Genomic DNA, 14,022 nt, shown 5'->3' on the forward strand with positions numbered 1-14,022 from the left:
AATGGCCCACTTCATCTCCACTGCACACCTGCCCTCTGCAGAAGAAAAGGCTCAGCTCCTGGTGACTCATGACATCCATCTCCATGGACTCCTAGAGCAAGTCACAACTGATCAGGGTCTGCAGTTTGTGTCATTGTTTTGGCGCAAAACCCTATGATTGCTCTGGGTCTGCACTTACACATCCACCACCTATCACCAACAGATGGTCAGTATGAACAAGCAAATCAAATGTTAGAACAGTATTTGTTCTGGTGGAGATTTGTGAAGCAGCACAACTGGTCAAGCCTCCTACCCCAAGCAGAGTTTGCTTACAACACTGACCAGTGACCATAAAGCTTCAGTTACCCACATCCCCCAAAATACCCCCAGTGTTTTATATATCCTTACTAAAACCCTATATCAACAACACTTTTGCTCACCTGGCTCAACCATTGCCCACTCCAGTATAGATCGAAGGACACAATGAATCTAAGGGCCACGAGATACAGGACTTAAAAATTATATGTGATTCCCTCTGGGAACCTCACAGACTGGGAGGGCTATTGTCACAATATGTGATCCTACGAGTCTGCATCCCAAATCACCTCCCTGACCTTGTGGCAGCCTTCCATGCTGTTCATCCAGACAAACCTAGGTTGGCTATCGGAGGGCACCCCAGGAAGAGGTAACGTAAGGCCCTTTGAGTCTAGAACACAGGCCTGCAGAGCTGCCATGCAGCTAACATCTTCATGCCGCTACCCAGAAGCCACTGCAACCAGCTTGCGCTCCACTGCCCATAACCTGCTATGGACACAAACCATGGGAAGTCCCACCTGAAGGGGACTAACAGGCAGCATCCTCATGGCTCCTCATTGGCTCCCCACCCATATAAACCCCAGAGGCATTCCAGGAAAATTACAGGCAATACCACAAATCTCCTACAGTTGTCATGACTATACTGCTCCTGAACTCCTGGCTTCAACATTGGCTTGATTTGTACTTTGCTTCCTGACCCAGATCCTGAAATCTGACTCAGGACTCTTACCCTTGGAATGGGCCCTGGACTGGAACCTTGGTCCCAACTGCCCTTCTTAAGATCCTGACATCTTCAGGCCTTGAGGTTTTGCTTGCTAACATCACTACTAATGGAAAAACTCCTGGACTGCCTCACGTATGCTAACATGTTGTCTGCTAGAAGTTCTGAAAGGTGGAGAATCTGGAAATGGGAGGCATGCACCACAGGTTCTAGTAGGGCCACGACTGCTCCAAGGGTCCCTGTCTCTGGACATCTGGTGGGTACCAGGGTATTGGAACTCTCTTGATGAAGGAGAAGGGAAGTGACACCTTCTGTCACAGGAGCGAGGGGCATAAGAGCCTACATCAGGCTCTGAGGAGGACCCTGAGTCACACAACCCTGGTGGTATAGTGCCAGTGGTGCCAAGGTCCAGGGATGTCGCTCTGGAGATATCAGTACCAGGGACTTCATGTTGAGTATACCCTGGACATCCACTGGTACCAGCCAACCTGTCTCCTGTACCATCAGGGAGTCCAATACCAAGATGCAGAGTATGTCCCAGGATGCTGCATAGGTCTCTGGCATTGTCAATACCAAAAGTTTTTCCTGGTGCTGCTGTTCTTGAATGGAAGTCAGTACCATAGCAGGGGTCAGTCACATTGACCTGGGCCCCAGAGTCAACAAATGCTTGATGAGAAGAGGTCTGTACCGTGCAGTGTCTTTTCGCAGATTATGTCCTCCCGCCCTCTCAAGCTGGTGGACAATAGTGAGGACCTCGATCGTCTAGGGGAGCTACGTCTTGGCTCCTTTGAGGATTCTGCCCTTATGTGCTTCTTTCTTGGCACTGGTTAAGGGGATCAGTGCTGGCGTTCAGAAGGAAATTCCAGAGCAGTATTCCTTACCTGAGAGGGAAAGTTCACAAGGGAGATGCCGGGTGGCCTCCATGAGGATGTGGCGCAGTCTCCCTTTTGTTGTTTTGTCTGTCCAGGTCTTAAAGTCTCTACAAATCTGCATCAATCTGTAACACAGACTGGTGGTCCCTAAACTGTGGGGCATCCCCCCCAGGGAGGCATGGAGGAAAGTTCAGGGGGGCCCAGGCCAGCCACCAACAGGGGCAGGGAGAGAGCACCACTCAGCCCTGCTCCGCCCCCAGCCCACCTCCACTCTGCTCCCTGCTCTGCCCCCAGCACAGCTCCAGCCCCAGCTCCACTCAATGACCAGCCCATCTCCGGCCCCTGCTGTTGCTCCACTCTGCCCGCAGCCACAGTTCCACTCCACCTCCTCTTCCACCTCCAGCCCAGCTCTGTCCTCATTCCCTCTCCACCCCCAGCCCAGGTCCACCTTTAGCCCCAGCTCGTCCCCCATCTCCAGTTCAGCCCCCAGCTCCACCTTCGAGTTCCTCTGCTGAGCCAACTGTGCAGTAATGGGGGGTGGGGGAGAAAGAGCATGGATAGATTCACTACTGTTGGTCGGGAGGGGAGGGGTAAACAGAAAGTTTAGGCACCACTGCTCTAACATAATCCTTGCCGAGACAGTTTAGGCAGGTGGAATGAGGGTCGCTCACCAGCATAGATTTTTTATTATTATTTGCAGCCAGCACAAGCCCAGAGACTTAGGCACATGCGGTACCAGGTACACCCTGAACATAAGAGGGGACCAATCCTCCAAAACAAGCAAGAAAATAACGATGAACATGTATACTAATCTAATGAATACCACAAACTATTTACCATAGGGAAGATAACTTTTTGGGAGGGGGGACAGAAGGAAGGAGAGAGAGAGAAAAACAACTTCCAGTAGCAAGATGATACTTCCCATGCTTGGTAGTCAGAGTGTAAGATGGAACGGAGGGAGGCATGGGGCACCTCTGCTGCCCAAGGGCCTAAAGGGCAGAGACCACCACCAACACCTTGACGGGTATTGCTAAAGGAAAAAATTTGCTGACTTAAACCTGAAGTGGAATGGACATGTGCAATCACAGGAAGCAGAAATTATTATTTTGAACTGGGAATGAGAACGAAGGAGGTGGACAGCAGTTGTACTGTAAAACCAGTTACATATTCTTTGAGCTGAAAACTGGCTTGTAAAATATCAGTCTTAAGTGTTATTCTTTTCCTTACAAATTTTAAAATAATCTGTGTGACATTAAACACTGCAAAGAAACTACTGATTTAAGAAGTTTATTGCATTATAAATAAAAATAATTGTTCACATTTACAAAGAACATTTAACAAACAAGTTACTATTGGAAAACTAGATTTTGAACATGAGGAATAATCGCCGCATTAAGCAAAACTACTAACAGTGTCAAGAGTCAACTGTAGACTGTTTTGTGGGTTTTAAGGTAGACTTGGCAATACTAGGTCACTTCAACCTGATCATACATTCTCTAAACACCAACAATTCACTAAAATCAACATAAATTGTGTGTGTGTATGTATGTATGTATGTATGTATAGGGAATTAAGGATCAGGTCCTTTAGTTAATTGGTTGAGCCAACTGCCTTTAGTACATACAGATACTGGTTTACACAGGTTCTTAGAATTAAGGAGTGACTTTTCAAGACAATTTATCCTACAATTGTTCGGTATTTTACTAAATTGCTTAGTAATGATTTCTTACTAAACTTACTGATTTCTTAACTTTTCTTCATTTCCTTTTGTCCCGCATCCCCTCCCCCCAAATGTATTTTATAACAACTTCTCTCTCTTTATCATAGCATTCAGGATTTCTTTCACGTTTTGCAATTCCCAGTAGTTTCAAAACTGAATCAAAGAAATACACCAGCCTTTGTGCTGGAGGTGGAAAAACTGTGTGACCCCTTTTAGTAAATCAGATACAAATACTCATACTAAATGACCCCAGTACGCATCTACAAACGAACGAATGATCATTCCCAATAGAACCATCCTGGAAAGTAAAGACTTCCCAACTTTTTGATCTTCCAGCATATTCAAGGAAGCAACTACCAGATGCTGGGCTATTTCTTAAAAAGACTTTGTTATTTGCAGCTGTTCTCTATTCACTTATTAGTCTATCTTATTAGTGAATTAATATATAGCCAATTCCTTACAGTTGTTTAGTTCAGGATCGAAGAGAATGTAATATTAAATTAAGGGAAAATGCCAGATTTCTGCCAAGGGACTTTAAAAAAAAGCATGATGAGATGTTGAATAAATTAACACAGGTAAATAGGGAAGGAGGGAAATTTCTGTTCCAGCTGTTAGAATATTTAATTCTTTGGCTATAGTTAAAAATAAAATGTAGAAACTGGAAAGTGAACAATTAAATATTATGTAAGATTAGCACGAAAGAAACTAAGTGAATTTTAGTGACATGAAGAAAATATTGAAAATGATGGGATTAAGGGCAACCCTCAAATGTCACTGCTGTTCTGAAAAAGGAGAGCAGATTCTCAAGTAGAAAAGACAACCATGTTTAAATTACAAGGATTTAGTAGAAACACTGAAGCAAAGTAAAGGCAATCATAAATCTTGTTCACAGGTAGGACTGTGGAATTCACTTAGACTTATTGAGGAGAGAGCATTTCACCAGAATCTAGGGATCAAGCTGTGTGTAGGAAGGCCACCTACAAGTGGAACAGCTTCCTTTCCTTCCCTCCACATGATGTACTGAGGGAACAGCCCAGACCCACAAAGGGACTTAGGTGTTGCAACTCCTAACTTTTAAAAGCCTAACCACCCAGTGGAATCCAGAAACCCTGGGTTAAGTACCTCGCTCACTATACAACACATGGGGAGACAGGAATCTGACACTAGCACCACAAAGCCAGCATAGTAGGTGGGGAGCTACCTAAACTAGCCAATACCAGATACCAAGAAGGGTGTCCTAAGCACCACACTCCTGGATTTAGACACCTAATTCCCAGAGGATAGAGGGAGGCACCTCTCTCCGCGTTGGATCCACAGACAGGAACCCTTTCCTCAAGTCAGGAACCTAAGCAGTTTTTTGCAAGAACAGCAGCAATGGATGCTTAACTCCTTACAAAATGGCACCTAATGAGTTTAGGGGCCTAGAGGAAGAGCAGTGCCTAAATCTGGGTCTCAAGCACCTACATTCCTTTATAGATCTGTGCCTAAATGCATTTCAACATAGAGCTTGGAATCAAACAGACAAGCCTATGTTTGGAAAGGTACCACTGAAGATTATTTTTTGTTTTAGGTCACACTTAAAGCTGGCAAAAGCTCCGTTATGAAGTAGGAGCCAAAGGCATACTTTCAAACATGCCTTTAGCATTTAGGAGCCAAATTTGGCAAAAGCTCCGTTATGAAGTAGGAGCCAAAGGCATACTTTCAAACATGCCTTTAGCATTTAGGAGCCAAAGTCTCATTGAAAGTCAATAGATCAGGGCGGGATCCACAAAAGGAGTTAGGCATTGAAATGCTGAGTGTCACAGCATCGAACTTCGAGTCACCAAGAAAAATCACCACCACCTATTCCTCATCCTGATTTTGTATTGGACTCGATCTGATAGCAGCCTCTCAGCGCACCTACCCAATCAGGCCCTGAACATTAACTTAGATGGCTGAATGCCTGTCTTTTTGTTGTTTGTGCATCACTCTGGAGCTTAGGTGGGAGACAGGCATCCCGATGCCTAGAGGGAGAAAGCAGTGCACATGCCCAGAGCCAGAAACTTTTAGACACCTAGGGAACTTTCACCCTGAAAAACTTGGGCAAAGAATTTAGGCAGCATCCCTAACCTACAGCACTTGGAAGCGGTTTTGGGGGTTGCAGTGGAGCCAAAACAGGGACTTCAGTGCCTAAGTACTTTCATGGATTCCCACCCTTCGTTCCTGAGTCACTTAGGAGTCTTAAATTTTTTTATCCCTCAATTTATTGAGAACAGATTGATGTTTTACTGAAGAGACTGCTAAAGAAACTAAGTAGCCACAGTGTGAGAGCAAAGTATTGTTACGGATCAAAACTTGCTATGAGAGGAAACAGAGTAGCAATAAATGTTTTCATCATGGTGAATAATGAATAGTAGGAGCTTAAAAGTTCCAGGTTCCAGGTCTCACATTGTTTAAGATATTTATTAATGATCTGGAAGGGTGTGTGCACGCAATGAAGTTGCAGAATTTGCAGATGACAAAGTTATTTAAGTTAGTCAAGTGCAGAGTGGACTGTGAGGAACTTCAGAGGAACCTAAGTACACTGGGTGAATGGACAATTCTATAGCAAATTAAATTCAATGTTGATAAATGCAAAGCATATGAGAGACAAATTTAAACTATTTATAAACTTTACAGGGTTCTAAGTTAGTTGTATCAACACAGAAACGGGACATGGGCATAATCAATTGAAAATGCTAGATTAGTGATCTTTTCACACTATCCCCTTGCTGATCTGTCTGCTGCAGGGGGAAATGACCTGCAGTCAAAAACTGCAGCTGGGTGGGAAATGGATTTCTGAGTTTGCAAATATTTTTGAGTTCAAAAGTTTTTTGCTATCCCACAGGGGGACAAAAAGTCAAAATCTTAAAAGTTTTGCAACCCAAAATAACCAATGGCAGTGAAGGAGGGCGTCAACTATAGTGTTCTGATAAGTCTGTATTTTTAACCTTTTTGTTTTGAAAGTTAAGCTAATTAGTTTGAGAAGTTGTTTCAAACTGGAAATTTTTCTTTACAAAATATCAAAATAAAAATGGTATTTTAAGAGTTTGTAACAAACATTGTCTTGTCAATAAAATTAGTTTGTTCTAATCACTTGTAATATATTTGATTTCATTTTAAAAATTTTCCCTTTTGATTCCTCTCATTTGTAAAATGGGTGATTTTTCTCATTTGTGCACTCTGTGAAAAATCTCAAAATAAAATTGATAGTACTACTATTCCCTAAAATATCTGACAGGAATTGGGTAAGAACAGTTTTGTCTAGCAAAATTTAAATTACTTGGTTTTGGATAGCACTTTCTGCCTTCACCCTCCCCAACTCCATGATGAAGTGTTCTGCTGCAACAGATTCAAGTAGAGTCCCTTTTGTGCATATATGTTTGAATATATTCTTCCATTCTTGCCCTCTATAGGCAGGAGATGAATGACAATAGTGACAAAATAATCCTGTCATCAAAATATTACTCATACACAGGGTGATGAGTAAGTGTCAGATATAACATTCAAATATAGTATAATAAATTGAGGAGTTGATCCTTGGAATATTCCAAAAATATTGTGCATATTATCTAATGTTCCTGAACGCTTTAAAATGTTTATTTTAACTGAGAATTTTTTTAATACATTTCCAGAGTTTTAATCAGAGGAAGTTTTTCGCTGTACTGACAAAAATTCACTTGCTAAACGAAGAGTACACCGCACTTTCCATAATGGGTAACTTAGCTCTGTGCTGGTTATTTGCACCCAATTATCACGCGCTGGTTCGCCAGCCGTGCCTGAAAACAAGATATCAGCACCTGCCAGTCACCCAATCCGGCAGAAGCAGCATCTGTCCCGCAGCGCCCTGCCCTGCCACCGCCGTCCTCCCCGGCCACCCCTCGCTGAGCGACTCCGCTAACCGCTCGCCCTCCGCTGTCCCCGACACGCTCCTCCCGCCCCAGGAGTTTGGGCCTCGGGCCTGCGTGGGGCTACCCCAAGGGCTCCCTCCAGGACAGGTCACGCCGCTCTGCGGCGTCTGAGACCCGAGACGCGAAGGGGCAGGGGCGGGGCGCGCCCCCCCAGCCGGCAGGGACACTCAGACACACTTACTGCGCGGCGCCCGGGCAGTGGCTGCAGGAGCCGCCATCCCGGCTCGGTCCGCCTCCGCCTCCGCCTCCTCCGCCAGCAGCACAGCGGGACCCACGGCCTCCGGCAGCTAGGGAGGGGGAGGAGGAGGAGGGGAGGGAGCCGAATGTCAGGCAGGGCAGCACACGCCGCGGAAGCCCCTCCGTGCCCCCTCCCCCGTAACCCGGATGTACTCCGCACCCGCCCCGCGCGCCCGCAACAGCCTACACTCCAGATGCGCAGGCGCAGTATTCCGAACTGTCCCCTCGCCGCCAGGGAAGCTCCACCCGCCTCCTTTTGAATCACCGCGCACGCGCGGTAGTGCTGCTCTCCCGGGGCTCTGCCCCGAGCCTTGGAACCAATTGCGCGGACTGCGAAGGGCCCCGGCTGAGGAGGCGCTGCTGAGCCAGGACGGGGCGCCCGGTGAGGCGCCAGGCAGGGTCACCGTCCAGGCTCTGTGGGCAGCCGCTCTCCACCTGCCCGCCCTGAACTCACGGGCTGCTTTCTTTGCCGGCGCTGCGCTTTCAGCGTCCGCTTCAGCTTCTCCACTTGGGCCTGGTCCTCGCCTCGCATCTCCTGTCCCAGGGAGGAAGCGTTACAGCGGTTGAACAAAACCAGGCGTCCCGCCCACCGCCACTCTACTTTGGCTTTTGTTCATAGAATCACAGAATATCAGGGTTGGAAGGGACCTCAGGAGGTCATCTAGTCCAACCCCCTGCTCAAAGCAGGACCAATCCCCAGTTTTTGCCCCAGATCCCAAATGGCCCCCTCAAGGTTTGAACTCACAACCCTGGGTTTAGCAGGCCAATGCTCAAACCACTGAGCTGCTGTATTTGGTTCGGTTTAGGGCATACGTAGGCCCCAGTCCCGCCAGCCCTGCAGCACGGGCATAGTCCTATTGGCCTCAAGGGCGCTAAGTGTGCCTGGCCCCAAGTGTTTGCAGGATCTGGGCCCGAGCAGTGCAGATTTAATATATCGGCTTATCGGTGTGACCTCAAGAAGTTTTTATTTTGCAATATGTTTGCTCTTACATTTTATTTAGGAGGTCCGCTACTCCACTCTTGTAAAGGTACCTACATGCGATTTATTCACACATACAAACCATCTTACCTTCTGCAACAAATATCACAACTCTCATAGGTTACTGCAAAGTATTACCTCCAAAATTACATAAATAGTCATTTAATGGTTCAAAAACAGTTTTACAGTTTTGAAATCTGAGTAATTTTCTGATTTTGTAATTAACGCACATGATCATCAAAATGTATGTGCACATTTAATTTTTTGTGTAGTAATCAAGTTGACTTGTATATAATGTGCATATTGTTATTTCAGTTCTCTTTCCTGTGGTACTTGTCTATGGTACTTGTCCGTAGATTGTGTACTCCTTAGAGCCAGGACTGTCTTTTTTGAGTATTTGGAAAATGCCTGGCACATAGGCACTATGATAATTAATTAATGTAATGACATCGATATAGAACACATCACTGGACATCAGCAATACCAGGAGGGATGAGCTGGAGTACCGATGAGAAGCGCAGTCAGGAAAGTAACTGAAATATTTTCCTTGTGGATTGTATTTTCTAAATGGACAACCTACCTAATTCTCAATTACTGAGGGGGACTATCTCTACTCATTGATATATTTTGCTTTCCACAACCAAATCTCTGTACAACTTTTCATGAGTGATGTGCTCAAGTATTTGGATTCTAATATCTAAACTGTATTGTTAAATCTATTCACCTATATTTGGGTTATTGTTGATTATATACTCTTTGTAGCATATGACTTTTAAAAACACACTTTGTATTTGTGGATAATCTAAGCACTATACCCAGATATATAGACACTCTTTTCTCAACCTACGTATTATATAATTTTTTTAACATTAGCTTTAATAGAAAGCAAAAGCATCTTATGATCAGTGGTTTAGCAACAAAACTAAAAACTGGTATCAGTTAAAAAGTTTATAGCACATTGTGTTATGTTTATGATTTATTTGCACAGAAAGAAATTTTCTCTTCTTAATAGCTACATATAACCCCCGTCAAGTAGAATGAGAGTCACTTGCATGTAACCAAGAGACAATTAACTCCTATATTAAGAGACCCTTACATTGCTATTTGGGTAACTGGCAAAAGTGTGATATGAACAAAACCCGATAATAATGTTTAAAGAAAGAAATGCCCCATAATCCATCTTTGCCTTAATAATTAAACTAATCAGACTAACCTCCATAGCTATCATCTGGGATTCTTCATTGAAATTCATGTTTGCAGCAATCAATACCTGAGTGTCGCAAGAAATACAGGAATTATTAGTTGTATTATAATCGGATGTACACATTTAATGCTTATGCACTGGTCATGCAACAGACTCCACTAAGGCACACTTCTGCACCCATGTGGACCCTATTAACTTAAAGTGACACGTTAAAATATTTAACACTTCAAAAAATGGTTTTACGGTTTTGAAAACTGAGTAATTTCCTCTATTTGTAGCCAACTCACAAGACATTCAAAATATATCTTCAAGTTTATTTAATAATTCCCTATCAAAGTGAATCAAATTGACAAATATAAATTGTATACAGATTGCCTATTGTTGTAAATCATATACAAACTGCCCATTGTTAGTCCACATAGAGTGTATTGCAAGATTGGCATCCCTTTCTTCTCCCTCTTAGCTGGGTTCACTTTGCATTTCTCTCTTGCCAAATCTGAAATTTACAGATGTGTCTAAAGCTTTGTCTACATGATGAAGTTGTAGTGATTTAACTCAAATTGTTTAGAAAATGATTTAGCTAAAGAGCTGCCACCTCCTTGTGTTGTAACTACTATTTTGGTTTAAGAGCTCCTAATATCCATTCAGTTTATGTCAGCAGGGAATCAATTTCAGCTAAATCTGTTTAAGGCACTCTTAAACCCAAATGAGAACTCAGATTATATGGTTGCAAGCTGTATCTTGCTCCATTTCTGCATAATCCTCAACACCAGATCAGAGATGAATTCCCTCCATAGTAGCTCAGAACACATTACTGCTAAGCATAATGACATAACTGAAAACTGCAACTTCTTTGCACCATTCACATGAAATATATTTCAAGGCCTACTAATATTACATTGAAAAGTTATAGCATTTGAATATATAGCACATAAATATCACTTTAGAAAACCAAATTAAATAGTCCTGTGTGTAGGCAAAAGTGACTAGGGAATATCTTATATAAAAAGGTCCTTACCATAACTGTTCTAATATTTCTTGAAATTAGTTGCCATAGCAGATGTCTTTAAAAAAGTATAATGCATAATTGAATGCCTTTATCTATACTAGAATACAAGAGATTCAAAGTTATTCAGTAGCATAAGGGTTGTCTGTCTAGACAATTTAAAGCTGAAAACAGAAATACACTGGAGTATCACTAACTGCAGTTTTAAAATTAAATTACCTTGAGAATCCTTTATAAAAGTCACTTTGAGGATTTCTGCTTCTTACATTTCTCTCTTTAATGAAAAATGGAGAATGTGGGGATTTTTAAAAAGATCCAAAAGGGAAACAATTGAGTCATACCTGGGTTTTCCTAGGCGGTACTTCTGAAGTTGCAGTCAACAGTCTGGCATAACAAAAATGCCCATCTTAGCAACAAGGTTGCTAAGGAAGGTCACTGCAATTTGTTTTTAAAGGGACAGAGTCAGGAAATCTTTTCCTGGTAAGTAAATGCAGAAAAACCTACGCTTTTTAAAAAATTTTAGTAAATTCAGTCAAAGGGAAGGGAAAGTGGTAATATATAGGAAATGATTATTCGCCCAATTCTGTATGCACTTACACATGTGAATAATCATATTCACTTCAGTAAGACTATTCACGTGTACTTCCTTGCAGGATTAGAGCCAAATTGTGGACAAAAAAGTGACACCCCAATATAAATCAAGATTTGGGACTCCTATTTTCTCCCTAGTCCTTAAACTGGAAAAAAAAAAAAAAAAAAGATTGTATGTTCCTACATTATCTCAGAATTGATTTTAACTGGGGTTACAATTATTTTTTTCAAATGGCAGAGATGAGAAAAGCTTGAGCATGCATATTCACCTATATCCTCCTCCAGGTCAAGCCCTACTGTTTTCAGATATTCATAGATTCATGGATACTAAAGTCAGAAGGGACCATTATGATCATCTAGTCCAACCTTCTGCACAATGCAGGCCACAGAATCTCACCCACCCACTCCTGCAAAAAACCTCTCACCTATGTCTGAGCTACTGAAGTCCTCAAATCGTGGTTTAAAGACTTCAAGGAGCAGAGAATCCTCCAGCAAGTGACCCGTGCCCCATGCTACAGAGGAAGGCAAAATACCTCCAGGGCCTCTTCCAGTCTGCCCTGGAGGAAAATTCCTTCCTGACCCCAAATATGGCGATCAGCTAAACCCTGAGCATATGAGCAAGATTCACCAGCCAGATACCCAGGAAAGAATTTTATGTAGTAACTCAGATCCCACCCCATATAACATCCCATCACAGGCCATTGGGCCTATTTACCATGAATATTTAAAGATCAATTAATTACCAAAATCATGTTATCCCATCATAACATCTCCTCCATAAACTTACCGATTTTAATCTTAAAGCCAGATAGGTCTTTTGCCCCCACTGCTTCCCTTGAAAGGCTATTCCAAAACTTCACTCCTCTGATGGTTAGAAACCTTCATCTAATTTCAAGTCTAAACTTCCCAATGACCAGTTTATATCCATTTGTTCTTGTGTCCACATTGGTACTGAGCTTAAATAATTCCTCTCCCTCACCGGTATTTATCCCTCTGATATATTTATAGAGAGCAATCATATCTCCCCTCAACCTTCTTTTAGTTAGGCTAAACAAGCCAAGCTCCTTGAGTCTTCTTTCATAAGACAGGTTTTCCATTCCTTGGATCATCTCTGTAGCCCCTCTCTGTACCTGTTCCAGTTTGAATTCTTAAACATGGGAGACCAGAACTGCACACAGTATTCCAGGTGAGGTCTCACCAGTGCCTTGTATAACGGTACTAAAACCTCCTTATCTCTACTGGAAATACCTCGCCTGATGCATCCCAAGACCGCATTAGCTTTTTTCACAGCCATATCACATTGGCAGCTCATAGTCATCCTATGATCAACCAATGCTCCAAGGTCCTTCTCCTCCTCTGTTACTTCTAATTGATGTGTCCCCAGCTAATAAGTAAAATTCTTGTTATTAATCCCTAAATGCATGACCTTACATTTCTCACTATTAAATTTCATCCTATTACTATTACACCAGTTTACAAGATCATCCAAATCTTCCTGTATGATTTCCCGGTCCTTCTCTAAATTGGCAGTACCTCCCAGCTTTGTATCATCCACAAACTTTATTAACACACTCCCACTTTTTGTGCTGAGGTCAGTAATAAAAAGATTAAATAAGATTGGTCCCAAAACTGATCCCTGAGGAACTCCACTGGTAACCTCCCTCCAGCTTGACAGTTCACCTTTCAGTAGGACCGGGTGTAGTCTCCCTGTTAACCAATTCCTTGTCCACCTTTCAATATTCATATTGATCCCCATCTTTTCCAATTTAACTAATAATTCCCCATGTGGCATGGTATCAAACACCTTACTGAAATCTAAGTAAATTAGATCCATTGCGTTTCCTTTGTCTAAAAAAATCTGGTACTTTCTCAAAGAAGGAGATCAGGTTAGTTTGGCGTGATCTACCTTTTTTAAAACCGTGTTGTATTTTGTCCCATTTACCATTGACCTCAATGTCCTTAACTACTTTCTCCTTCAAAATTTTTTCCAAGACCTTGCATACTACAGATGTCAAACTAACAGGCCTGTAGTTACCCAGATCACTTTTTTTCCCTTTCTTAAAAATAGGAACTATGCTAGTTATTCTCCAATCATACGGTACAACCCCTGAGTTTACAGATTCATTAAAAATTCTTGCTAATGGGCTTGTAATTTCATGTGCCAGTTCCTTTAATATTCTTGGATGAAGATTATCTGGGCCCCCCGATTTAGTCCCATTAAGCTATTTGAGTTTCACTTCTACCTCAGATATGGTAATATCTACCTCCATATCCTCATTCCCATTTGTCATGCTACCATTATCCCCAAGATCCTCTTTAGCCTTACTAAAAACTGAGGCAAAGTATTTGTTTAGATATTGGACCATGCCTAGATTATCCTTGACCTCCACTCCATCCTCAGTGTTTAGCGGTCCCACTTCTTCTTTCTTTGTTTTCTTCTTATTTATATGGCTATAGAACCTTTTACTA

General features: G+C 42.6%; 1 protein-coding gene across 5 annotated transcripts in view; it reads right to left on the reverse strand.

Moving 5' to 3' along the window:
• CC2D2A (coiled-coil and C2 domain containing 2A) overlaps positions 1–11,198 on the reverse strand; it is a 132,403-nt gene extending 121,205 nt beyond the window's left edge. For 4 of the 5 annotated variants that reach the window (XM_073342476.2, XM_073342473.2, XM_073342475.2 and 1 more), the window contains exons 1-4: positions 11,182–11,197; positions 9,966–10,022; positions 8,228–8,308; positions 7,718–7,823 (exon numbers count right to left, since the gene is read on the reverse strand). In XM_073342476.2, the coding sequence (XP_073198577.2) occupies positions 7,718–7,823; positions 8,228–8,308; positions 9,966–10,004 (226 nt within the window). In that variant the 5' untranslated portion in view covers positions 10,005–10,022; positions 11,182–11,197. Of the gene's footprint in view, positions 1–7,717; positions 7,824–8,227; positions 8,309–9,965; positions 10,023–11,181 lie in introns of all 5 variants that reach the window. The other variant, XM_073342474.2, reaches the window with a different exon arrangement.
• Between the last annotated feature and the right edge of the window lie 2,824 nt (positions 11,199–14,022).

The sequence above is a fragment of the Lepidochelys kempii genome, chromosome 4, assembly GCF_965140285.1.
Source record: "Lepidochelys kempii isolate rLepKem1 chromosome 4, rLepKem1.hap1, whole genome shotgun sequence".
NCBI classification, from domain to species: Eukaryota; Metazoa; Chordata; order Testudines; family Cheloniidae; genus Lepidochelys; species Lepidochelys kempii.